General features: G+C 35.2%; 3 protein-coding genes across 3 annotated transcripts; 2 read left to right on the top strand and 1 right to left on the bottom strand.

Annotated features, from left to right (window-relative positions):
* The first annotated feature begins 3,596 nt into the window (after window positions 1-3,596).
* On the top strand, window positions 3,597-18,780 carry LOC117601307 (protein dissatisfaction). Its single transcript, XM_034317918.2, has 8 exons — window positions 3,597-3,701; window positions 3,945-4,106; window positions 15,999-16,125; window positions 16,341-16,545; window positions 17,045-17,164; window positions 17,539-17,781; window positions 17,888-17,969; window positions 18,110-18,780. Exons 2-8 carry the CDS (start codon window positions 4,013-4,015, stop codon window positions 18,361-18,363), a joined length of 1,125 nt encoding a protein of 374 aa, XP_034173809.1. The 5' UTR covers window positions 3,597-3,701; window positions 3,945-4,012; the 3' UTR covers window positions 18,364-18,780.
* A 1,802-nt stretch (window positions 18,781-20,582) lies between these two features.
* LOC117601615 (WD repeat-containing protein 36) lies at window positions 20,583-23,528 on the top strand. Its single transcript, XM_034318607.2, has 3 exons — window positions 20,583-22,254; window positions 22,316-22,593; window positions 22,674-23,528. Exons 1-3 carry the CDS (start codon window positions 20,721-20,723, stop codon window positions 23,526-23,528), a joined length of 2,667 nt encoding a protein of 888 aa, XP_034174498.1. The 5' UTR covers window positions 20,583-20,720.
* A 402-nt stretch (window positions 23,529-23,930) lies between these two features.
* Window positions 23,931-26,082, bottom strand: Ndc1 (Nuclear division cycle 1). Its single transcript, XM_034318617.2, has one exon. The coding sequence runs from the start codon at window positions 25,662-25,664 to the stop codon at window positions 23,931-23,933; it is 1,734 nt and encodes a 577-aa protein (XP_034174508.2). The 5' UTR covers window positions 25,665-26,082.
* Between the last annotated feature and the right edge of the window lie 6 nt (window positions 26,083-26,088).

Raw genomic sequence — 26,088 nt, forward strand, 5'->3', positions numbered from 1 at the left:
GGGAATTGAGAGAATGTCTCTCGCCTCGTATCTTTGCATTGACATTTACCATCCCTTCTTTCTTGCAGGCTGCAGCTCGCTCCATCATGTCGATTTCCACCCTACCTCCGGGAAGAAACGGCGTAACATCTCACCGGCAAATAGCATTGCAGTCATAGTAGCCGCCTACGACGTCAGCAGAATCTCGAGGCACCGGTTGGTCGTTGAAATCCTGCCTGTTCTCCGTCGACGAATGGGCGTGCTGGATACGCCCATCACCCCTTGCTACATACATCTGCACCCCTGTGTCGTTTGAGGGGTGGAGTCGACCAATGACACAGTGGTAACGTTCATCTGACAACGTGGCCTTCGGAGCCGCCCCCGTGGCTAACTAGCACTACCCCACTATAGTCACGTCAGCCACTCGGCCAGCAAGTCCCCGGGCCGTCTAGTCGCCCGTTGGAATTCCCCACCTATCCTCCTGCTGTCACCTTCCTCTGACCCCTCTTCATCTATGTTACCCAACTCTTTTAGGCCAACGTACCAGCCACATCGAAGAAGTGGTGTACATCGTGCAATAGCCTGACTGAGGCCGTACCTAGCGATGGCTATGAACCTGTTCCCTTCGTGATCCAGCAAATGGAACAAATCGACTGTTCAAGGTATTACTATGTGGCTATTCATTTTATACATATTTTTATAAGCATTATAGTAGTGATTTAGTGTTATTTCTAAGGAAGTCTTGACATTTTTAAATAGACTGTGCTGGGATAAAATATTGTTTAGGGGTAGTAATGTGGGTATCGCTAGGCCCACCAGATTATGAGAGCGGGTGATAAAGAAAACAAAAGGAGGTTAAGTAAGTTAGTTCAAAATATTAACCATTAATACTTGGAAAGTGTGTTCCATGTCAGGTGAAATGAGCAGAGTACCCCTTTTATCCCTCTGTAACTTGAGATCATATTCAATGATCCATAAAAAAAGTAGGTTCTTAGAAAATTTCAAAATAATTCCTGAAATTAATTTAGATCTTACATAAGTTTAGGAATACTGGTGGCATAAAAGGATCAAAGCCATCACTATTCACAGGTCGACGTCATATCTACGCCGACTCGCGGCCGTTTAGGAAGTTCTGTACGTGTGTTAGGCATCGCCCCCACAGCCCGTCAACCCACCCTCTCTTGGAAGCACGTCGAGCGTGTTGAAGAACGACCCGTGATTCCAGCTAGTATGGCTACGGTCAGGGGGAGATAGGTAACTCCGACAGCCAATCGGGCAGCAGCCCGTATATGTGCGTACACCGGTGGCAGACGCACAGTGCTAACACTGACATTGCTACCAACACGAATGCGATCGCGGGTACGCCCTTCCCGACGAGATGAGTAGGTACGCCGAGGCTCGAAGCCACCTCGTCACGGAGAACGCTTCGAGACTTCGCGCGACTCTCTCGGCGTTGTGTCCGAACGACCTCCAGTCCGGTTGCCCATCTGGGGATGGTCGACTTTGGTCAGTCGCGAAGGATGGGTCAGTTCGATAAGGCGTGCCTCTTGCTTTTCTTGCCAGTGGTACATAGGAGTGATTTGCAACCCCCTTTGGGCATGGGGTGCTGAGTATACAGTGACACACGTGTATCTTTCTTTTGTTTTTCTTTTCTTTTTTTTTTCTTTTTTTTTTTATTAATTGTATTCATGATTTGACTTAGTTTTTTGACGGTTTTTGGAGCTTGCAAATCTGGTGACACTATTGGTTCGAGTTTTAGCTTGTTGACGCTTGCCTCGTTCTCCGTGCGCGTTTAAATGGCTTTGTTTTTAGAGGATTTTCGTTTTGTATGTTTAGAAGAAGTTGATTATTTTTTATGTGCGATCCGTTCGTCGGTTATGTGACGGGTTTGGAATGGATTTTTTTCTTTTTGGTGATACCACCTGTGAGATCAATTTTATGGAATTAGATATTATGTATGATCGAAGTGTTTAGCTTCCGGTTAATAGGATAAATTTCAGTGTTAATTGATGCAATGATTATATTTAATTATATTATAACGAGGAAATAATTCTTGTTTCAGCAAATATATCTACTTTTTCGTGTTATAGTAATTATTAGATTCAGAGTATTTATAATACTAGTAATTATCTAGATTACCTATATATCCCACTTTATTTTAAAATCTTAATGAAAATCGTTTAATTTAATTTCAACCATGAAAGGGTTAACTACACCCTCCCTATCCGACCAAATTCGGCTAATTTCAAGCACAAATATAAAACTCAAAGGATTTTGCTATTGAAGTCATTTATATGTAATAGACGTATAAGATATAAGACACCGTGGAAGTGTAAACGTCGAAGGAGGTAATCTGTTGGGGTTGAAGTAACTCGTCTGATCGGGTTAGGTTTGGTAGGTTTCTGGTGTGAGAAGAAGGTGGTTGGTTCCCCAGGCCAGAAATGGAAGCTTTGGTTGGCTTAGGCATGGCCGTGTTTTTCTTGCCGCGGATCATTAGGACGATTAGGGTTCCTTCGAAAAGGGAGAGAACAGATTAACGCCCGAGCTCTCCTTGCGGTCCGCCACGCTTTCTTAAACGCACTCCGTTTTCCGCCAGCTTTTCACGGTTTTAAATTCTCCCGTATCGATGGTACTTTTCACGGTGGATTAATGGGGTATTCGTCCCTTTGTTCTATGGACAAATTAAAAATTTCATTTTTAACGAATTTTGTTATAGTAATTATAATAACTGATTTAGTGTTCTATTTAAATTTTATTTCATCAATTAGTAGAACCTTAGGTTTTATGAAAAATAGAGTACTTTGAATAATGATGAATATGATGTTAGAACAATGACACTTTTAATTTCTTTCACTCATTATTAATTAACACGTTAATTGCCATATGGGTCACTGGTGAATGGCACTTCACATTTTATAAAATCAAGTAACAATTAACAAATAAAAAAGGATTAGAATTACACTGGAAATGTAGGGTGAAAAGAGTAATAATGTTACATGCAAAATTAATTTTTAATATTTTTAATTATCCATATTGCACCATACTGTAAATAATAATAAGTTAAAACTGATTGCAAATATTCATTTTCACTGTGGCAGTTAACGTGTTAAAAATGGCCGCAATGGAACCTTAATAAGATTCCGTAGTAATTAAGTAGTAACAACCGTATAAAGTCAGACGCATAGAGCAATCTTACCTACAAACGTAATCAACGAATCTGTTTTGTTATTCTAATTTCTCCCACTGAGAAATCTCTATTTATTTGATTATTGAAAATGTAATTCCTATTACCACCATTTTTTAGAAACAAGATATAAATTAATTTAGTAGCAATTTATTATATGACGTTGATTTTTTCTTCAATTTAGCATTTTTTAATTTCATTTTATAGCATAACAAAATACAATATTCATAGATGTTATACAAATTTATATTATATTATTACCAAGTTGCTATTCAATTTATAAAATCACAATTCTAAAACTTATAGTTCAATTAAAATAGAAGAAGTAGAGTTTCTAGTCACACAAAATCTCACTTTATGAAATGTTTGGTTTTTAAAAAAAACAGAAACAATAATTCATAAGTCTTTTCATTTTCACTGCTCGATTGACTAATCATCAAGTCAATTTCTGTTGTAGGGGACAGATTACTTGATATACCGTGTAACGTATGCGGTGACCGTAGCTCTGGAAAACACTACGGCATCTACAGTTGCGACGGTAATTATTAAGCTCTTCTGTACTTTAATCTTTTCCGGAATAATTATTTCAAATAAAAAAAAACATTCCATAATAATGAACAACAGATTCGTTGATTACAGTTCGCTTTTGTTATTCGATAAATTCAATCTTCCAATTAGTTCCTTCGAGAAGCAATCGTTTTATCGGGACCTGTCCGTCGGGTACACTTTGAGGCGATCAATTTACTTCTAATCGCGTAATAAGAACTTGTCTGATTAACAGGTTGTTCAGGATTCTTCAAGAGGAGCATCCACCACAATCGAGAGTACATTTGCAAGGCCGAGGGCTCTATGAAAGGGCGCTGCCCAATTGACAAGACGCATAGGAATCAATGCCGTGCATGCCGTCTTGCTAAGTGTTTCGAAGCCAACATGAATAGGGACGGTAAGTGATGAAACTTGTGTATATGTGTATATTAGCATGAGATCGAAGATAAAGTATCATAGGTGTGATTTTCATTAAGAAAAATACTCCATGATGTCATAGGGCGAGAGGAAAAATTAATTGATCTGCTTGTTTTTCAAAAATAGGGCCTTTTAAAAATAATATTATCAATAGAATCTTCATTAGGAAAACAATTGTTTGTTTTTAAATACTTTTAAAAATATTAACACATTAGCTATTAACACTTGCAATTGAAAATTCGTTCATTATGAAAAATGTTTCTTCTTTATTGTAAAATAATATAAAATAGTAATCATGCACATCGTTTAGATATTACACTATTTTTTAGATTATGACAAGTTCGTTTTTTATTTTGATTTTAAATATATAATGTGATTGTTAGTAGCAAATATGTTAATATTAAACATAAATAAGAATTTCTGAATGAGAAGAACAAAGTAGATTAGGGTATTACACTTGCACTTCGATTCTCATGTGATTTCACGGATCAAAGATTTTCGGATCAAGATCGGACCGCAAAGAAAGTGACTTTGGTCAGTGAATGGTCAGACAAACTCTCCTAAGCAAATGTGGCGTTGGGCCTAATGAAACAGTAATCACGTCTGAGTAATCTATTTGTCGGTGGTGTTACAATTGATTTGTCAAAGGGTATGTTCTATCACACATAAAAATTATTAAAAGGTGTGATCACCTTTTGATTTAATATTGCATCTTATGTTATAAAATTAAATTATTAATTGAGTGATTTACAGAAAATTTATAATATCTATTTTTAATTTTTATTAAAAATGCTTTTTATTGTTCTATTGAAATTTAAAAATCGTATAAACTTCTAATGCATTTATTTTTAACTTAGAATTATTTAAATTTACAATTACAACTTACAATGAATGTTTTAAAAGACTTACAATTATGTATATTAAAATATTTCTCATATAAAAATTCTATTGATCTGGATTTTTGTGTAAAATTCTACACTCCATTGAAATTTTTCTGTATGCAATAATTCAGAATCACAATTCTAAAATTACAAATTATCTAAATTTGTTGCCAAATTCCAATTATTTATCCGAATCATTTTCAATCTAAATTAAATGTTATTGTAACACAACAGGATGTGTGCTTCTATTAACTGACGACACGAGAGATTTCAACAGAAGTATCACAAATATGAAGACTCAATACTGATTTCGCAGAATCATGCCACGTTTCGCTTTTCCCTGATCTCTCATTTGATCGTTACTATCCAGCTCGATATTTTCCCTTGTCATATACAAAATTCACGATACGAATGTGTATGCTCTTCGACGAACACCGTCAACCATTTCCATTTAATTAATTAATCGCTCGAAAACGAGTAATCTCCTTCCAATGCAGCATTACATTATGTCATTGATGAAAGATTGTCCAACAATTAACAAGTGTGTTCCTGGTAAATTCAATTGTTTTTCTTGTACGATATTCCGCGAACATTGTTCCACTTAATGGTTCAATGAAATTTTGTTACGGTCAAAGTAATCGATGGCGATGATTTCTATAGATTAAGAGGCTTTTCAATTTCTCTGTTACTCTCAAGCAGCATTTGAACACGTATCGATTCAGAGATGTATTTCGTGTGCTACGGCAAATCCGATTTCATATCGATAAGTGCGCGACTTTATATAATCCTGGTTTGATATTTCAACTGAATATCCTGTCACGGTGATTCTTGTTTAGCATTTACTGGGAAATAAAATTCGTAGGTGGAATGAAACAGTAACACCTGTCTATATTCACTGGCTTAACTAGGATTTGTTTTATGATGGTTCAGGTTCTTTAGAAATTTTGGAATTTTAGAATTTTGGGATTCTGAAATTCTGGGATTATTGAATTTTGAAAATCTGGAATTTTGGGATTGTGAAATTATAGAATAGAAAGGCGGCCACTCCAGCAGACCTAATTTATATTAGAATACTAAATTCTTAATTAAAAACAGGAATAATTAATTTCCAAATTTCAAATTTCAAGCTTTCCATCTGCCACCCCCTAATATAACAGCAATATCGTTCAAAGTAATATTTCCCTGCTATTTTCTTTCAATTACTCAAATATACATAATTTACAACTCCGATTCTCCCTAATATTCTTTTTTATAACTTAGTTACAATATCTTACACGCGTGAAAAAAAGATTTTAAATTCGTTCAAAAGCGCACAGAATCATGTAGAAGCATATAAATAAAAGGAAACACAGGGAGATGGAGAGAAGAGCAAAAGTAAAATAAGAAAAGAACGAGAAAGGTGCAACGAAATAGATAAAGAAAGGCGTAGTATATTCAAAGGAAGGTGAAGGAGAATGACAAAGAGAGATAGAGGTACATATCGAAAGAGAAAGGCAGCCAGGGGCAGACCAGACCGCTCGATGGGGATGAGGGTGCCCAGGGTGTCGGGGGCGTTTAATGCAGGACGGGTGCTCTGGTTCCCAGCGGTTGCTGAGGCTCCAGACGCGAGTAAGAGAGGAGATTCAATTAGTGGCAGAGCTTCCTAACGTTAAGGAGACTCCACACAGGCTAAGGTGAGCCTAGTTCTCCCCTCTTCACGGTCATCATCCATGAAAACGACGCGAGTATGTGTTTGTTGCGGGACGTCCTTCATGGATGCTGTTGATTTCTTAGAAATTAGGAGTTCACGAAGGTAATCAACGAAGATGAGCCTTATACACGAAGAGGGTGATTATTACTGCTCAGAAGTCGTAGGACACTTCTCCATTTTACCCTTTGTTGTGTTTGTAAGGGATCTTCGTTCAATTTTTCTTATTTTTAATAATTACTAAACAATAGTCACTTGAATTCTATTATCTACATATGAATTTTATTAACCCTCGGACGGCGGACCATGGAGAGAGCACCAATTTTAAATTTCACACTGCTCTAAAAATTATTCTTCCAATTTATGAAACCCTTTCATTTAAAAATGATAAAAATTATATATTTAATTTTAAGTTGATATTAAGTTAATGTTTTGGTCTCGATTAACCTGGACTCCGCTGTTAAAGGGTTAAATATGGCAAGGTTCGTATCTTAGGACTTGGACAAAAGTTCAACTGTCTTTGACTTAACACAAATTTTTCAATTAATTTCATAAACCAAATTTCTAATAGAAAATCTATAATAATTGCACTACACAAAAGCGTTAGAGAAAAGTAGCAATAAGTATTGGTTCATTTTTATCTTCAATGGAATAGTGGTATCTACTTATTGTCAATAGCTTTAGTTTTATGGAAAAACGTGGTGAAACGTTGTGAAAAGCCCATAAAACGTAGGTGACCACTCGGTAAGTGATATATATTATGTATGCGGTGCTCGGCTCTTCGCGAAGCGCCGCCGCAGGCATGCAATCATCCGCCGCCTGACAACTCGGAGATCTCTAACCCTCACACCATCGTGTACCAGCAACCTCCTCATTCACTGGAAATTCATCCCTCTCGGTGTCATTCCCTCTGCCCGTCTACCTTGCCAACGAAATGCCCTGCGCGGTTCCAGGCCCGTATATTTTGCGAAATATGGCGTTAAACGATATCAGAAGATTACCAAGCGGCTTACCGCGTAGGATTTGTAACTTGTAAAGGGAAAGAGAGGATTCGTGGTGGGTCCGATGAATGTTTCTTCCTGTGAACGATTTCCTTTTCTCCACTTCTATTCTCAGGTAGATATTTTAAACATTTTTTCAAATTTACAAGTAAATTGGATATTTTTCGAGCGAACCATGGTTTCGTTCTGTTGAGGGGTTGTTTCTGAGGACCATTTTGATTTTCTTTAAATTTAAGATGTTAAATATAATAGAAGTCATTGGTGACTAGTTAATTTACTTTAATTCAACAATTATTAGCAAAAAGAAATGTTATTAGGTTGCAAAATTACAGTGTCCTTAACATATTCATTGCCACAAAGAAAATGAACTATTTTAATCCTTTTCTCTATAATTTATGAATTTCTGAATATTTCTGTGTAATCCTATGGACCTTACACTATAGTACAGGATAATAAGAATGACTACCATATTAATTTATTCTGTTTTCATATGTAAAGGGTTAATGTGTCAGTTATTTTTAAAAAGTTTGAAGCAAATAATTGCTTTTTTAATGTGTTTAATATTGAAAGATTCATTTTAAAATATGCAATCATTGTTTTTTCTAAATAACTTTGTCTTTTTGACTTGTGTCACTCTTTATGTCAATTTCTATTATGTCAGTCAATGTATAAAATCTTTCATTGCAAGAATATTATAAATGCATGAAGATATGGACCAATGATAATAGTAAACAAAGCTTTTCAATTAACAATAAAGCAGAAGATAGTAAGTCTTGACTTGTCAAAATGGAATAAATTAAAGCCTCGGTTCTCGTTGGCCGTACGGTCAACATCATTTCCAGTGTACACATTGAAATCGGGCGGAGGCCCTTGGATCGGCAAACTTTGCCTCGTTTCATGCCCAATCGATCGTGGCTCACAAGTTCGAAGTTTAAATCTCTTTGTTTCCGTTCATAATTCGACGCCACCCTTTCTGAAAGTAGCAAGTATCCTCTGAACCGGAATTAAACCGACGGCACCCCGTGTTTGCCACTTTCGCCGGTTGAAAATCGGGATTATTTCCCGATACTTCGTTTCCACGACTAACTTTCACGCTTTCCGCGTTCATGACGAAGGAAATAATTGGAACGGCGTTAATCCTTCGCGATTTTACGTTTCATCGCACTTCGCATTTCGTCGCCGGTGTCAGATGAGACTGCGGTTCGAATTTCACTTCGAGAGTTAACTTTTTCGCCATTGTTTTAGGTTGCTATTGTAGCGTTATATTTTTTCTAAAATTATGTCAAATAGTAGAAACTTATAAAAGATTAAATTCATTATTTTAGAGCAGTCAAGAAGTGAAAGAAAAGCAATTTTCCCATTAACCCTCGGACAGCGGACCATGGAGAGAGCCCCAATTTTAATGTAATTCTGTATTTCATATTATTTTCATTTTCTAAATTCGGAATCCAAGAAACGATCAGCTCAGTGACAATGAGACTGTCGTCAAGTCATGATGATACGACACCCCGAAAACCGAGAAGTCCTGACAAGAAAACCCATGTCCTCGAGCGTCGAATAACAAAAGTGTCGAAAAGGGAAAGATAGAAACAAAGCTGGCCCATGGTTTTGGCCGATCGGCTGTCCATCCTGGTCGAAAACGTTTCGGTCACGATGGCGGGAAGAAAGACAGACGGACGGACGCGGAGAAAACCATGGAACGAGGGGCGGTGAGAATGATGGAATGGGGTTGCGTGGGAGTGGACGGCTGGTAACGCAACGAAGCGAGGCGTGCCGTACACGCGGCCAGCAGCATCAATCCATCCACATAAACGGTAAACTGTAAAGCGGTCCTGAAGGGAGACAGCCAGATAGAAACGGAAACGTGGAAACGGGTTCGATACACGGGAGAAAAGAGGAAGACAACGCGATGGTTGCTCTCCCTCTTGCGGTAGGACACGATGTGTGTGGACGGAACGGGTCGTTGCGCTAAGCTGGGCTTTGATCGTCACCTGTCATACTAACGCTTCGAGGAGCTGCATCACGAACACGGTTCACATAACTGCGAGCTATACATCCGTGAGTTTATGCATTTGGGTGGGAGGAATCTTTGTTCTGTGAATCATTCAATATAGCTTTTACAGGATGAGGATGTTTTGATGAGGATGAGATTCTTCAGAATTTTGTAATTAACATGGGCTATAATTTGAACTGGATTAAAATTCTGGGGTTTGGGGCTATCAAACTTTTGAGAACCCCCTTGGTCCAAGAATTGAAATTTCTTCTAAATAAAATTATATTTAAATAAAAAATATTTTTTGGTATGGTAAATGGAAGGTTCAGCAAGTGGCCCCCTGGAGAGTGGCAATTTGAAGAAGAATAAAATTTTACTGTGATAAGAAAATTTTAATTTAAATCTAAAAATAGATCAGGTAATTATTGAGTGAAGGATGTTTGGAATGAGGGTGGATAATTGTTTTTAATATACATAGCTACACGTAATGTGCATGTGAAATGTAACTAAGAATCTCTGTGTGTGAATCCCTTGTGCATAGTCCTGCCGGACACATAATCCTGTTGGACAGTCCATTAATCGTCGGTCATCTCATTTAAACATATGTGAAACGTCGCGCGCTAACCCTCCTGTTAATCTGCATAACATACACACCTACTTGTATCGTGAATCAGTTGACCATTTTCGGAAGAGACAACGGATCAGGTGCTGAACGTGACCCATATCACGTATAGGAAAAATTAATTCTAATTTTTCATTCAATTTTTACTTTCAGTTCTTATTCTTTGTTACCTTTTCAAATTTCATTGATTCTTTAATATGATGGTTAAATAATGGTATTAGTACTAATTAATCATGTAGGATTTCAAATTTTAGTCGAAATATGTAAATAATGAGGAATGTTCAACAGGAGGCAGTAGTACAAGTGAATTATTATAGAAACATGCAGTAATTATTGACCATTACTACTTGCAAATATTCATCTTATTATATTATAATTATTAAAGATATTTGGAAGTTAATTATCTTGCATTTCTACTTGTACTTTTAATTGGTAAGGGATAAAGGATAAAAACCAGTAGTATAAGTAAATTATTTTAGAAACATACAGTAATGATTGACTATTACTACTTAAAATTACTAATTTTTAAAGCTATAATATAATGATCAGAGGTGTTAACTATTTAATGACTTTGAATTTCAATTCTTATTGGAAATGTATAAATGATAAATTGTCTTTCCGACGGCAGTAGTATAAGTCAATCATAGTGCAGTCGTGGAACAATAATTTGCTTTTACTACTTAAAAGAAGTAACCATTCATCATATAATTTGAATATATATTAATTTCTCATAAATTCCTCTTACAATTACATTGTTATACGCTATTATTTATTTCACAATAATTATTACAATTCTTTACCCGCTAACTATCTTACAAACAATATCTCACAACACTAATTACCCAGACAATCATAACAATTAATTACTAATTACTCATCAATGACAGCAAAATCATTCATCAATCACCCAATACAGAAACACGTTAAACACCCACAAACTTTCCGCTATTTTGACATGTATCGGAACAGTCATAGTATTTTCTATAAGACAGGAAATCGGTTCATAGGGTCGGCTCCCTTTTCATCGTCCAACACGCGTGCACACAATCACATGTTTGCACACACATGATAGACTTCCATATGAATCTCTCCGGAGTGGTAACACGTGTTCGGCCGCGTCGTACACCCGAGTCCGACACACGAATCGCGAATTTGGCCCCTCCAATCGGTTAAACTCGTCGGTACGGAAACGTTGATGGCGATACTGATGGTGGTGGATGAAAGCGAGGCTGATGGTGGTGGTAGTCGATGTATCAACCCCACTCACTCGGGGATTAGCCTTAGAGATCGCTGACTGCTGAAATGTTCACAGATCGGTTTACCGTTTAGCAGGATAGAGAGTGTGAGCCCCGTGATCCATGGCCCGTGTGAGCACCGACCCCATGCAACGTCACATACACATGGCTGTAGTGTGGCACACACTCGAATTTCCCTTTCCCGCATACGTGCATCGCGCGTTCACGTTCTACGATCGTACACTTGTGCCGCTTTATTTTTCACTGCTCTCTTTTTTGCTATTTTACCTTTACTAGTTACTCCTAGAGCTATTGTTAAGCTCTTTTTTTTCAGAGCACAGTGGAGCTTAAATGGAATTGATTTCTTCGAAGAGCTTCAGATTTCTCTGTGATTCAATTTTAATTACTTACTTTAAAATAATTTATTCAAATATGTTACTGTTCATTATTTTGACTCCTGAAATAATTAGCAATTGTAAGAATAACATTTATTCAATTTATTCTTTGCACAAATTTTTAATTATTTTCCAAAATAATTAGTGCAATTCTTTCTTTTTAACCGACTTTGAAAAAGGAGGAGGTTACTCAATTCGATCAGTATATATATATTTTTCTTTTTTTCTTTTCTTCACTTATATATAAGACACTTCCTGTTGCTCCTTTTTTCTTCATCAACCTCTTCATCCCCTATCTTCATCATCGTTACAAATATCCAGCTTTCTATTGGGTTCTATTAGCCTATGACCAACAATTTCTTTCTTTCTGTGACGAATGACAAAACGCAAAGCCTTGTGGCCCAGGAGGCCTAACCCGGCCATGTCGCGAATACACAGGCCGATGCCACTCAACTGTGGGAACTCGTATTGTAGATCACACGTGGCACGCGAGTATTACGGTGGCTCGTGGCTTCTGTGTGCATTGGATGTAGTACAGAGGCGAGAGAGCGAGCAAGCAAGTTCGAGTCAGTCGAAAGAGAAAAGGAGATAGGTGGGTGGATGAAAAGGGAACAGGGCGCGGTCCATTCCAGCGCATGCGATCCTAATCCTCGCGTCCATTCGACGTTCGGATCGTGAGCACGCACGTACTCGAAAATCGTCCCCTTAAGCCCCCCTAGACCGAGCGAAAAATTGTTCGACGAATTAAGAGAAACGTGCACTCGGGGAATTCGTCGTCATTGGGTGAACGGGGTAAAATTTAGAGTTCGTTTGTAGACTACGAAAAACATCTTTCTACATGCAAATTTTTGTGTATCTTTTTTTTTTTTATTGAATATAGGAATTTTATTGAATATAATAATTAGATGAATGTATTTTCAAATTATAATCACAATCTATTAAGAAAAATCATAATTCTCGTTTATTCTTTCATAATGCTTTTGCAGAAATGCAAATTGAATGTTTGTTATTAAATAAACATAATCAAAAAACATTTTGAAAATCGTAATCATGATAAATATTGAAAACGATTTATTTTATACCATCAATAATAATGAAAATAAATTTGCCTTCATATTCGTAAGAATTATTCATTTCATAACATGGATTATCGTTTTCTCACAAATAATCGCTGAATTTATAATATTATACAATTTCAGTAATACCATACAATATTTTAAATAATAAAATTGCTTAACAAATTTAATTTATTCAATAATATTTACTTTCCTGTTTATCGGAATATTTCTTTAAGGTATATCCGATTATGTTTCAATAAAACGTAAGCTACAGAATCAAAGAGCTTGTATATTTTATCAACGATGCATATTAAAAAACAAGAATTTTTGTTAATTCAATAAACTAAAATGCTTCTGTGAAATATCAGAAGGAATATTCCAAAATTTTATGCAATATACTTTTAAAATTTAGTTCTAAAAGAAAATTCAATATGATGCTTTATGGTACAATAATTAAAACAAAATAAATAAACAAATTAAATTGAAATATTCTATATAAATTTGATAATGAGAGAAGTCTTTTCCTCTTCATGTACTTTCTCACTACTTTTTATTATGATAATTTAAAAATTTGGCACAAAAGTTATTCATGTTGTGTATGATACAAAAAAATGGATAACTGAATGCCTTTAAAAATGAATTTTATATTTTAATATCTCGACTGCGTGCAGCATACGAGGAGCTTTGCTTACAAAGCAAACAAGCACGTAGCTCTCTGGTTTTTTCCCCTGGCAGGAAATTCTACGATGAAAAAACAATTATTACTCTCGGAAAATAATAATATTTGTACCTGTTCCGATGCACGGCCAATTTAGTCGATAAAACAAACAGACCCGAAGCGGATTTCACCTCGCCTTACTTTCGAACTGATTGCATACATGTATTTGTGCTTGTAAACCGTTCTATTTCTCTTCAATGAATCCTGAAAATTAAGGAAAAAAATAATACGTGTATGAAAATAATAAAAATATTTTTAATTATTCTTCTGTTGTTTTTTAAATTCAATATATACTTGTTTAAATAACATTTTACTCATGCATAGCTCAATCGCTCCGTTATTTAAAAATTAATAATAACAGTACCAATAGTATTATATTAAAATATGTATTACTATAATATAGAATCATTTGTACTAATTTCAGTTTTATAATAATAATATTACAAATACTACTTTTTTTTATATTTAGGATCATAAAACATTTAAACATTTTTCACCCCTAATATATTGATTACTTTAATTTCAAAATAATAGATAATACTCTAAGCACTATTACCTTTTATAGCTACTAATATCTTTTTCTTACAACATATATTCATGAATTAGTCAGAATTCCCAAACGTTATCTGCGCCAGTTGAAGACCTACCTTCTCAAAGGGTTTCTCTCAAGGTTCACCCCGTCAATTTCACTAATCACATCAAGCAAAACGTAAGAGATTCTTCAAAAGATACTTACTCTGGTGGAAGGTTAATTGCTCTGAAAACAAAAACGAGCTCTCCTCTGACTCTGACCCGTAACCAATCATTATATCACGCGATTCCGTCGTCAGAAAGAGATACTTACTCCGCCAATGGTAGAACAGAATGAAGAGCAGATATTGCGACGCCAGTGCGAACGTGGGAATCCACGGCTGCTATCCGCTCAGCCTCATTAATGATGATGTGCTTGCCATCCAGTTGCAGTTCCACCCTCTCTCTATCTCTCTCTCCCTCTTCGATGTACATACATTCACACCCTCTACATATTTCAACGTGTGTATGCCTCTGTCTAGAGGAGGTCTTTCTCCCTCTCATTCGGATCCTCTTCTCTTTCTCTCAGCTCCGCTTCGCCAAGGAGACCCCCGTGGAAGCTGACGCCCGACCAGCCACCGCATTCACCCTCCCCATTTCTCTTCGTGGTGGATTCAACCCTCCTACAGGCTGGTCGACCTACCTACCTTACCGTCGTTCCACCTCTCCTCTGCCTCCTGCCCACCCAGATACATCTCGTACATCTCGAACAGGCCGTTTTCTACCCACACCGAAACTCAATTCCGCGCAACCTGCGCGGACTTTTTCGCTCCCACCGTTAAATTCTTAGGTGATATTAATAGGAAACCGCCGAGAGATCGAGCGAGGGACCTTCTATTACAGGGATGATTTGTGATTCCCGCTCTTTGCTCGATGAATTTGGTTTCTTCATTTTAGTTTCTCGCTTTCTTTCCAGGGGGACGAGGGTGGATAGTTTAATCGTAGGAAAGAAATTCTTCGAGATAAATGAAATGATTAAGGAAACAATGCTTAATTTCAAAATATAAGGATATTGAAATTAATTAATCTGGAGAGTTAATGGTAAAATGATTAATCCTTGAGAATGGGTAAAAATATTGTACTTATTGTTTCGAATTTTTTATTATTATTTCTGGTATTGATAATTGAAATATTCGTGGTTATTTTATAACCACTCAGCTTGGGGTTCTGGATACCTCAAGCTTAAGAGTTTGGGATCCTAAATGGGTTATTAAAATATTCTAATGACATTCATAAAATTCTCAGAGTATAAAAAATATTTTATTCCGCGTTCTCCTTCCTTGAATGTACTTTTTATTTGAAGCTAAATAAGTAGACTTAATTGGATTATTTTCTCCCCCTGAGAAGACTTTGAGTGACATCAATGAAGTTATTCAAGAAGATATTCTGGCATTAAGAGATCATTTGTGAAAGTATTTCAGGAATCAATCATTGCCGAGCTCTTGATAAACAAGGGAGATTTAATTTGAAAGATGTTTATAGAAAATCATGTACAAATGTAATTCTTTGGATTGAAAATTAAATAATTCTTGTAATTATTTCTTCAAATTTATGGAATATTAATTATAACTAATATTTTGTAATATAAATTAAAACACAGAGACATAGTTATTGGTTTCTAAATTTTTTTAATTTTCATTGAAAATGTAATTTCATTGGGAGATTAAAATCGAACACAAAGATAATATAAATTCGTTATGATTGATGTTTAGCAGTACAACATGAGCGTGGACCAAGGAAGCCAAAACAACACCAACAACAGTCACCAATCACAACACCAATACACAATGACCGATTAAGGACTGGTCTTGGCTCCCCTTACGTTCTATCACCCCACAGGTATATATTAAATTTATAATAAAAAAAATACTTGAAATTAGACTATATAATAATTCTATATTTTCCATTCTATATACAAATAATTCTCACAATCCCTTAATTAAATATACATACAAATTATTATAAAATACAAAATTACAGACTAATTGTAAATCATGCTCTACAACTTTATTCTTTGATTAAAATCAATACAATTTTTTTGATAATATTTATAGAAGGTTCAGATGTGACCAGAGGTTCACACCTTATCCACGACCAGTGGCACTGGTACAGAAACCACCGGAGGACTCTCCATCCCCTGCACCATTGGCTCTACCACATTCTCCTTCGACCACGACCCTCTACTCAGCACCCCCAACCGTCACCCTGGCACCACAACCACCCCTTCTTCAGATACTAATGTCCGCCGAGAAGTGCCAGGTAAGTAATTCAGCTCAATTTGCTCGAGCTTGGTGTTTCCCCTTTTGCAAACTTTATAACAGCAACCCGGTAAATCCTCCCTCTTTCAAACATTCGACTGAAAGTGATCAGTCTTTGGGTGTCTTTGTTTGAGGTTCGCTTCTGAAAAAATAATTGTAGGATGAACATTTTTAAACAATATTCAGATTTCCTTAGTACTCATTGGGAACTTAGTAAAGATATTATTTAAAAAATTCTAGGGTTAGCAAGTAAAAGATAAGGAAAAAAATTTGGTGTCATTGACACTATACTAATAATGCAAAATACTAAATACAAGCTTTGAAATTAAAAAAGACATGACTGTTTAATGTCCTTAAAAATTTATATTATTGTGTGTCTGACTATATACTGTTTGTACTACTGTGGCTGTTAAAATATTTCCCTTCAATGTCTGTCACATATTAATATTATTAAAATCTCCTCATTTCACATCACTCACATATTTGTTTTTGTTTCTAAGGAACTTGTATGGAATGCACGACTACAACCGGAAACAGAGTATTCCCTGGAACAGACGGAAACTAGTCACAATTCGACGGGGACTTCACAAAATCCCAATCCCACGCGGGAGCTATTACAGGTAAAAAATGTTAGTCTGTTTCAATGTTTATATAATTAATTTTTCTATTAATTCTTCTAACTTCAACTTCATTAAAACGTGTAATAAATAAAAATGAAATAACTAATGAAATTGCTTTTATATATCTTTATCTAGAAAAATATTAATATTATACTATTTTGCAATTTAATTTAAATGAAAATAATTAACATGAATATTAAATTAAAATACCTGAAGCTTTAATGATTTCATTTTTTATGAATCAAATGAATCAAATATAAATTATGTCTTTAAAAATAATATTTTAATAACTTTTAATGAAGTTCGTAGTGCTGATATATTAAAAATTGTTAATAAGATTTCACTCGAAGATAGAATTTAATTATACATTTCAGGAAACAACTGCTCGTCTACTGTTCATGACTGTAAGATGGGTTTGTTGTCTACCACTTTTCCAGTCGCTATCAAAAAACGATCAATTATTATTGCTCGAAGGATCCTGGACACAACTTTTTCTTCTTCACCTAGCACAGTGGTCCATATCCTGGGACATTACCGGGCTATTAGAGGACGAACAGATACGTGGAAGATTTTCAAAGGATGAAGTTGGAATAAATCAAGAATTAATTATCATTCAGGTAAATTAAGAATTAATTATCATTCAATTTTTCAACATAAAATAAATTGAACCAAGTTTGATTTATTACAGATTATACAATGTAAATTATTAAAAAATTGTTCCAGGCTATAGTATGCCGTTTTAGACAGCTCTCCCCTGATGTCGGTGAATGTGGATGCATGAAAGCAGTAGCATTATTTACTCCAGGTAAAAATTTTTAACAAAACTCTGACAAGTATATTATAAATAAAAGAGTGATATTTGAAATTATTTGAAACTATTTTTAAGAAATGAATAATTTTGATTTAGAAATTAATTGAAGGCTGTTGCGATGAATTTGTTTATAGAAACGGAGGGTCTCCACGCCACGGAATCGGTCAAAATGTTGCAGGATCAAGCACAGTGCATCCTGGGGGATTACACAACATCCCGTTATCTACGACAACCAGGTAGAAGCGGGACGTTAATGTACCTGGTCGGATATTTAAAGTCCGTCTCGTCGAAGACGGTTGAACGTTTGTTTTTTCACGAAACAGTAGGTGAAATTCCAATTTCTCGTTTGCTCGTCAACATGTACCAAATGGAAGGACACACGACTTGAAGATTCTTGATAAATGGTAACAATTTCTTCGTGGCTTTCCAAAACTCTTCCAGGTCTTTTGAATTATCACAAGGGACGAGAAAAGTTTTCGAAAGACCTGTAACCAAAGACTGTGACTGTATGAAAAGTTTCTGATCTTTTCACGAGTAGCTTTTAGAATTCTTTTTAATAATGAAATATCTGCGGTTCGTGTTTGATTAGATTGTATTAAACACTTAGTTACATAGCTTTATCAGCAGTGTATCTTGTAAATGTTTATTTAAGAATTAGTAGAGTTCGTAGTTTCTGCAAACTGTAAATTGTGAACATAGTATATTTATTTTTCGTTATTATTTGTTAATTACATTGTACCATTATAAAGTGTAAATATATTATTTATTATATTGTTCGTTATCGTCGTTTAGAAGATAATGATTGATGCAGGGATTAATATTACAGGTTTAAGTTTCTATTTTTTATCAAATACTAGATTTTATAAACAAAAAAGTATACGTGATCATTTTTAAAAATTATATTGTAATTTGATAATTACATCCTTTGTTATAAATTCTAATAAATAAGAGTGTATAATTGTTCCAAAGTTGTACGCTATTTTTAGTAGCCTACTGTGCTCGATACTGCACATTATATAGATTTTGTTTAAACATATCTGATTATAATAAATTAATTTGAATATTTGTTTATTTGATTTAAATATGTTTGTTACAAACTTTTTCTTTTTATGAAAAACACTGTATTTTTTACATGTTAGCATGAAAATGATTTATACGAAACTGTAAAAAATAACGAATAACTAAAATAAAATTGTAAAAAGTATTACATAGTGTTAATAGTGTTTCCTCTACCTAATCCCTCATCGGTGTACAAAATTAATATTTTAATTTAGTAAATTACTTTTTAAATGATGTAACGTTTGACGCAACCATCAAATGCATTTAATAATTTCGATAATTGTATCCTTGCATCCTTAACATCTCTGCATCCCTTATACCTCTATACCCTTTACATCTCGACATCCTTTACATCACTGCATTCCTAACATCCCTGCACCGCTCACATCTATAGATCCCGTACATCTATGCGTCCCTTACATTTCTGCATCCCATTAATCACAGCATCCCTTACATCTCTGCATCCCTTACATCTCCGCATCCCTTACATCTCTCCATCCCTCATAACACCAAATCCCTGATATCCCATCACTGCGCCCTCTGTCAGCAAAAATGTGAACTAAATTTTCGATGTCGAATTAGCGCCCTCTGGCGGTGGAAAAAGGAACTAAACCTTGCGCAAATTTTGGCCCTCTAGCGGCAAAAATGCGAACTAAATTTTCGATGTCGGATCAGCGCCCTCTGGCGGTGGAAAAAGGAACTAAACCTTGCACGAATTTTGGCCCTCTAGCGGTAAAAATGTGAAGTAAATTTTCGATCTCGAATCAGCGCCCTCTGGTGGTGGAAAAAGGAACTAAACCTTGCACGAATTTTGGCCCTCTAGCGGCAAAAATGGGAACTAAATTTTCGATGTCGAATCAGCGCCCTCTGGCGGTGGAAAAAGGAACTAAACCTTGCACGAATTTTGGCCCTCTAGCGGCAAAAATGTGAACTAAATTTTCGATGTCGAATCGGCGCCCTCTGGCGGTGGAAAAAGGAACTACATTTTTCACGATTTTTCTTTATTTGAGGTACATAAGACATACGGGATGGAAAAGACGCAGGGATGGGAGAGATGCAGGTATATAAAGACAGCAGGAATGTGAGGAATGTAGAGATGTAAGGGATGCAGGATTATAAAGATAGCAAGGTTGCAGGATTATAAAGATAACAGGGATGCAGGGATGTAAAGAATGCAAAGATATAAGCGTTGCAAGGATGTAGGGAGTACAGGGATATAAGGGATGCAGAGATGTAAAAAATGCAGTAATGTAAAGGATACCGATATGTAAGGGATGCAGGGAAATAAGGGATATAGGGTTGATCCTTGCAAGACCCACAAATGGGGGTAAAATAATAAATAAAAGGAAAAAATAATAGGCGAGGCACACAGAAGGAATAAAAACATCGGGGTCATCCCCCTTATGAGTTTATTCAATAAATTAAGAAGATAAATGCAGCAAAATAAATAAACGCAGAAAATAAAATAAGGATATATCTATATTTAACAGATTGATCCGCACTCCTCGGCGGTCGCTACAAGACTGACAATGAGTCTTTTTGTATCTGTAGTCACTGCCTTCATTCAATAAAAAGTAATCTATGGTTCTTAATATGGCTGCACCCATGGCCCGTGATGAAGGCATGATTGTGTATACTAACCTAACATTTTAATTTTATACGCTGCTTTTGATAAAGAATACAGACATGGTGCAAAGTAAAATATTTGTAAAAAACCGTGCAGTAGGATATGTCAGTAATCACATTCCCCTTGTAACAAGATATATTCATTTACGACATGAAAATCTTATAGTGACATGTATTGGTAATGCATTTCTCACATATAGTGCTTCACATTTTGCATTACTCAGTGTGTCAGGAACACACCCAGGTGAAATTACATGTCTTGCAGCAGATGCTTGTCGAATTTATACTGCATGTGAGAATGTTGCTTATGCTTGGAGGAGAGGAACAGAGTTGAAGCATATTTACAAAGGTCATGAGCATACAATACACAGCCTGCTACCTTTCGGGCCACATTTAATATCTGTTGATGAAAACAGTGATGTCAAAGTATGGGATATTAAATCAGAAGAGTTGATACTAGAGCTTAGCTTCAGCAATAGTCTTTTTAAAATAACAGCATTAATGCACCCAAACACATACATGAACAAAATTTTGTTTGGAAGTGAGCAGGGTCAGCTGCAGTTATGGAATATAAAAGTTGTAAAATCAATTTATACATTTAATGGTTGGAACAAACCAGTAACTGTACTTGAACAAGCACCTGCAGTAGATGTTGTGGCAATAGGCTTGAATGATGGAAGAATTATATTACACAATTTGAAATACGATGAAACATTATTTGATCTGGTGCAAGACTGGGGTTGTATAACATCTATCACTTTTCGAACTGATGAGCATCCAATTATGGCAACAGGAAGCATGAATGGTCATATTGTATTCTGGAATTTAGAAGAGCGTAAAGTCGAAAGTCAGCTTCATAAAGCTCATTATGGAGCAGTAACAGGTTTAAAATACCTCCCTAATGAACCACTGCTGGTGTCATCATCCCCTGATAATTCTTTGAAATTATGGATATTTGATATGGCTGATGGTGCTGGCAGATTATTAAGACTTAGGGAGGCTCATTCAGAACCTCCTACATTCATTCGTTTTTATGGAGATGAAGGAAAGACTATATTAACAGCTGGAAGTGATTCTTCCTTGAGAATATTTTCCATGATTTCTGAAAGATTGAACTCGAGTTTAGGGAGAGCATCGTTTAATAGGAAAGCTGCAAAAAAGAAAGGGAGGGCAGTTGATGACCCTCTGTTGATGCCACTAATTACTCAGTTTGCTGCCGAAACGACAAGAGAAAAGGAATGGGATAACGTCGTAGCAATACATTCTGGTTTAGGAACAGTTACCGCATGGTCTATCGATAAAGCAAAAATGGGCCAATTTAAGCTGTTCCCAGAAAAGTTTAAGGGCAATCGTAATGTTACAGCAACGAGTGTGTATTTAACAAAATGTGGAAATTTTGTTGTTATTGGTTACAATACTGGTCATGTAGAAAGATTTAATATACAGTCAGCAATTCATAGAGCTAGTTATGGTAGCGAGAAAGGGGCACACCAGGGTCCTGTAAGAGGAGTAATGGTGGATTCTTTAAATAAATTTGTTGTAACTGCCGGAAAAGATACTTATATAAAATTCTGGGATTTTAAGCCAATGAAAGGTAAAAAGAAATATGTTTGTTTATGAATTGTATGGTATAACCACTTGAATATAATTTTTAGGAAATACAGAACCACTTGCAAAAATGATATTGGACGAACCAATTGAATGGATACGGCATCACAATGAAAATTCACTTTTAGCCGCAGCATTAGAAGATTTTACCGTAGTATTAATAGATCTTGACACAAGAGTAATCATTAGACGTTTCGAAGGACACGAAGGACGATTAACAGATGCTTGCTTTAATCCTGACTCTAGATGGTTAATAACAGCATCAATGGACTGTACAATCCGCACATGGGATATTCCATCTTCAAATTTAATAGATGTCTTTCAAGTATGTTCCTTTATTATTATCTTTCTATGTTCCTTATTATTAATTTTAGCGCAATTAGAAATTAATTAAATGTTTCCTAGGTTCCAGAAGCATGTACATCATTAGACTTTTCTCCAACTGGAGAATTCCTTGCCACTATACACGTATGCAATCTTGGCATATACTTATGGTCAAACCGAACTCTTTATACCCATATATCATTAAAAGCAATACATAAGGACGATCCGATTCCAACGATCGGCCTCCCTGGTACGGTCATTGAACTGAATGATGTTGAGGAGAATGAACTTATTGAATCAGAGCCAGAATATGTTTCACCAGAACAACTTCATGACGATCTAATTACCATGTCTGGCTTAGCTCACTCGAGGTGGCAGAATCTATTGAATATAGATATCATAAAAAAGAAGAATAAACCGAAAGAAGCACTAAAGGCTCCAGAAAATGCTCCTTTCTTCTTGCCTACGATCCCATCATTGGAATTGAAATTTGATTTCTCGAATGTTCAAAATACAGAATCGAATCAGAAATTTATTACACATCCCGAATTACAAAATCTTACATTATTTAGCAGATCTTTGTTAGCCGTCGAGTATAACGAATTTAAAGAGATAATTGATAAATTAAAATCTATGAGCCCGAGTTCTATAGATTTTGAAATTCAGTCGCTTTCAGCTGACGAAAAAGCGTCGGATGCTTTATTGCTCCGTTTTATGAAATTGATGTATTATATGATGGAGAAGAAGGTAGACTTTGAATTGTCGCAAGCTTACTTAGCTGTATTCTTAAAGTGGCACGGTAACGTAATAACAGAAAACGAATCGTTAAGAAATTATTTAAGTGTATTGCAGGAATCACAATCGAAAAATTGGTTCTTGCTACGAGATAAATTGTTTTATAATCTTAGCGTTGTACAAGCTTTGAAAAAGATGTAATATATTTGATAATAGTAAAAATAAATTATTTTCTTTTACATATTTTTACACACGACCACTGCAAATGTACATTGAAATCTGTTACAGCGTAGTGAAAAAGAGTTACAAATGTTTGAAAAATATTAAATTTATTGCTTTTTACATATTTTAACTCAAATGAGTCATCACAATTATAACGTGTATATTTTTTTTTTATGAAGAATTATTCCTAATGAGATATGAACATACATATACAAAAACACTGCATTAATTACAAGTATCGTTTGTACATAAATATAGTGATTACAAAAATAATCTTATGATCTTTGTAACATATTTTGATACCGAGAAATATCATATACTTAACAAGCGATTTAAGTTACGGTACTATGTACATAAAAATTCATTTTTTAACTATAAGAATTATTCTTTATAAGCAAGAAAACTATTTAGTTGATCGTTTATTGTCGGTTCTAGCGACAGATCTCCGATATAAGCTTCAAAATTTGTAATAATTCTGTAAATACTTCGTTTCGTTGCGGCTCGTAATGAATTAAACATTTGTTTAATAAATTGATCATCTTCATCCTGTCTTTTAATCATGATATTTGACTTTTGCAATTTATCAAGAGCTTGTTTTAATGCAAATAAAGTATGTATTATAAGCGGTAAATCTTTTTGGACAATTCCATAAGGATCTTCGCTTAACGATAACACAGCTAAGGAAGAAATTGCTTCTGCAGCCCAAATCGCCGACTGTCCATTGAATAAGATGTGACACACTTTACCGCCTTCTATTTCACCAAATACATAAAAAATAAGCGGCTTAGATAGCAAATATGTGAGAAAATTGTTCCATTTTGTTTTTATAAATTTTTGAATAAACAATTCATTGTCAACATCTTTTTTTACATCTGTTTCTCCCATAGATATTGGCATTTCTTGCCTTACTAAGCTTCTCATATGATATACATATTCCTTTTGAAATGTACTAGTACTAGTCATTGTTGCTGTACTTGAAACATTGAAGGTCAATGGTTCCTGAACTTTCACGCATGCTGCACTGAGGTCATCGGCAAATTTTTTAACGAGACCGATAGATTTTTCAAGAATACAATTCCAATTGTAAGGATGACCACCAGGTTGGCTCAGAGTGAATAATATACTTCTCCTCATTTTGTCTTTTTGCGCCAAAGTGACTAAATCCAAATAGCCTAGATGTTGCATTATCGGAACTTTATCCATAGACAATGCTTCGGGAAGCGTTATACCAGAGTTATCGCTATGAAATGCATTACTTTGTTTAAATTCAAAAGGTACCCATTCTGTCAAGTATAATTCAAACAATAGATACATGCTGTCGATTGTCAGTACAAATATCAGTTGATACAACCACAACTGAAAAATCAATGATAAATTCAGCAATTCAGGAATGCTATCTAATGGCTCGCTTTCTAATTGTGCAGATGTCAGGAATAATATCATGGAACGACAATAGAGACCCAAGAAATAATAACCAATTAAGTAATACAAAGTTGGCCATACAGAGGTTGCCATTAATGATGGGAGCAATGAACATACTTCTCTCTTAAACTGAGAGAATTTTGATAGAGATATAATAGGAAATTTTAAGTACTTCACATGGAAAATACTAGTTTTCAAGAAAAAGTATAATCCACTCCACAGTCCACTTATAAAGAGAAAGTAATGTTTTTCTATTAAACAAGTCCCATAGATTATTTTACATTCTGTTGTTAAAAATTTGTAAGCGCCTCCTTTAAGTGACAAATGTAGCCAAACAAGGAGGCCACCAATGATAATATACAGAGTACCTAATAAAAGGTTCTGAGATGTGAATATTCCATAGAATTTTATAAATCTGCTTTTCAGGTAAGGTGGAGTATTTGAATAATTTTTGCTACAGATGATTCCTTGAAAAAATGTAACAATGGCAAGAACACAAAAATAACTCCACATTCTAAATGAGGTTACTGTTGCCCATGTATTTTGGATCCATGATGTATAATCCATGTTCATATTTGTAATTAAAAGTAAACAACACACGAGGAAGAATTGCATAATTATACTGCTGATGATAGCTAAGAACATCCTCTGCATCAACAATTCTTTGCATCCTTTTTTGTTCATCTGCATCATCTTGTTTATTTGAAATGGTTAACCTTCAGGTTCTTAATAAAGTATCACAATGTGCTTCCTTGAAAAATTTTACAAATAGTCCATAAATACTTGTGTCTTTGGCAATATAAAATTTACACTAACTGATTATCTATCTTGTACATTTTGAATCTTGAAATACTTGTCACTATCAAAATACAGTCGGCACATGCATTTGAAGTTTCAAAAAGCCGGTTGCCTACGAAATTTCCGTTGTACTTATTAAATGCACCTTTATGCCTCTTTTCATGGAACGAATATTCAGAAAGGACACAATACCAGTATTATATTTGATGAAACAGAATTCAATAAATTACATTAACAACCAGGTTTGGCATTATAACTACTGCTTCGTGCTGAATCTTATTAAAGTTATTAATAAAACATGACATGAACGAATGGTACA

This window comes from Osmia lignaria, chromosome 6, assembly GCF_051020975.1.
Source record: "Osmia lignaria lignaria isolate PbOS001 chromosome 6, iyOsmLign1, whole genome shotgun sequence".
NCBI lineage: Eukaryota > Metazoa > Arthropoda > Insecta > Hymenoptera > Megachilidae > Osmia > Osmia lignaria.

Excerpts from the sequence above, each read along its gene's own strand:
- LOC117601307 (XM_034317918.2), top strand. The coding sequence starts at position 4,013 with ATGAAAGGGCGCTGCCCAATTGACAAGACGCATAGGAATCAATGCCGT. Across the intron at positions 4,107-15,998 it reads AGCCAACATGAATAGGGACG|CAGTACAACATGAGCGTGGA; the intron begins GTAAGTGATGAA and ends ATTGATGTTTAG. Across the intron at positions 17,165-17,538 it reads CCACGCGGGAGCTATTACAG|GAAACAACTGCTCGTCTACT; the intron begins GTAAAAAATGTT and ends TATACATTTCAG.
- LOC117601615 (XM_034318607.2), top strand. The coding sequence starts at position 20,721 with ATGGTGCAAAGTAAAATATTTGTAAAAAACCGTGCAGTAGGATATGTC. Across the intron at positions 22,255-22,315 it reads GGATTTTAAGCCAATGAAAG|GAAATACAGAACCACTTGCA; the intron begins GTAAAAAGAAAT and ends TATAATTTTTAG. Across the intron at positions 22,594-22,673 it reads ATTTAATAGATGTCTTTCAA|GTTCCAGAAGCATGTACATC; the intron begins GTATGTTCCTTT and ends AATGTTTCCTAG.
- Ndc1 (XM_034318617.2), bottom strand. The coding sequence starts at position 25,664 with ATGATGCAGATGAACAAAAAAGGATGCAAAGAATTGTTGATGCAGAGG.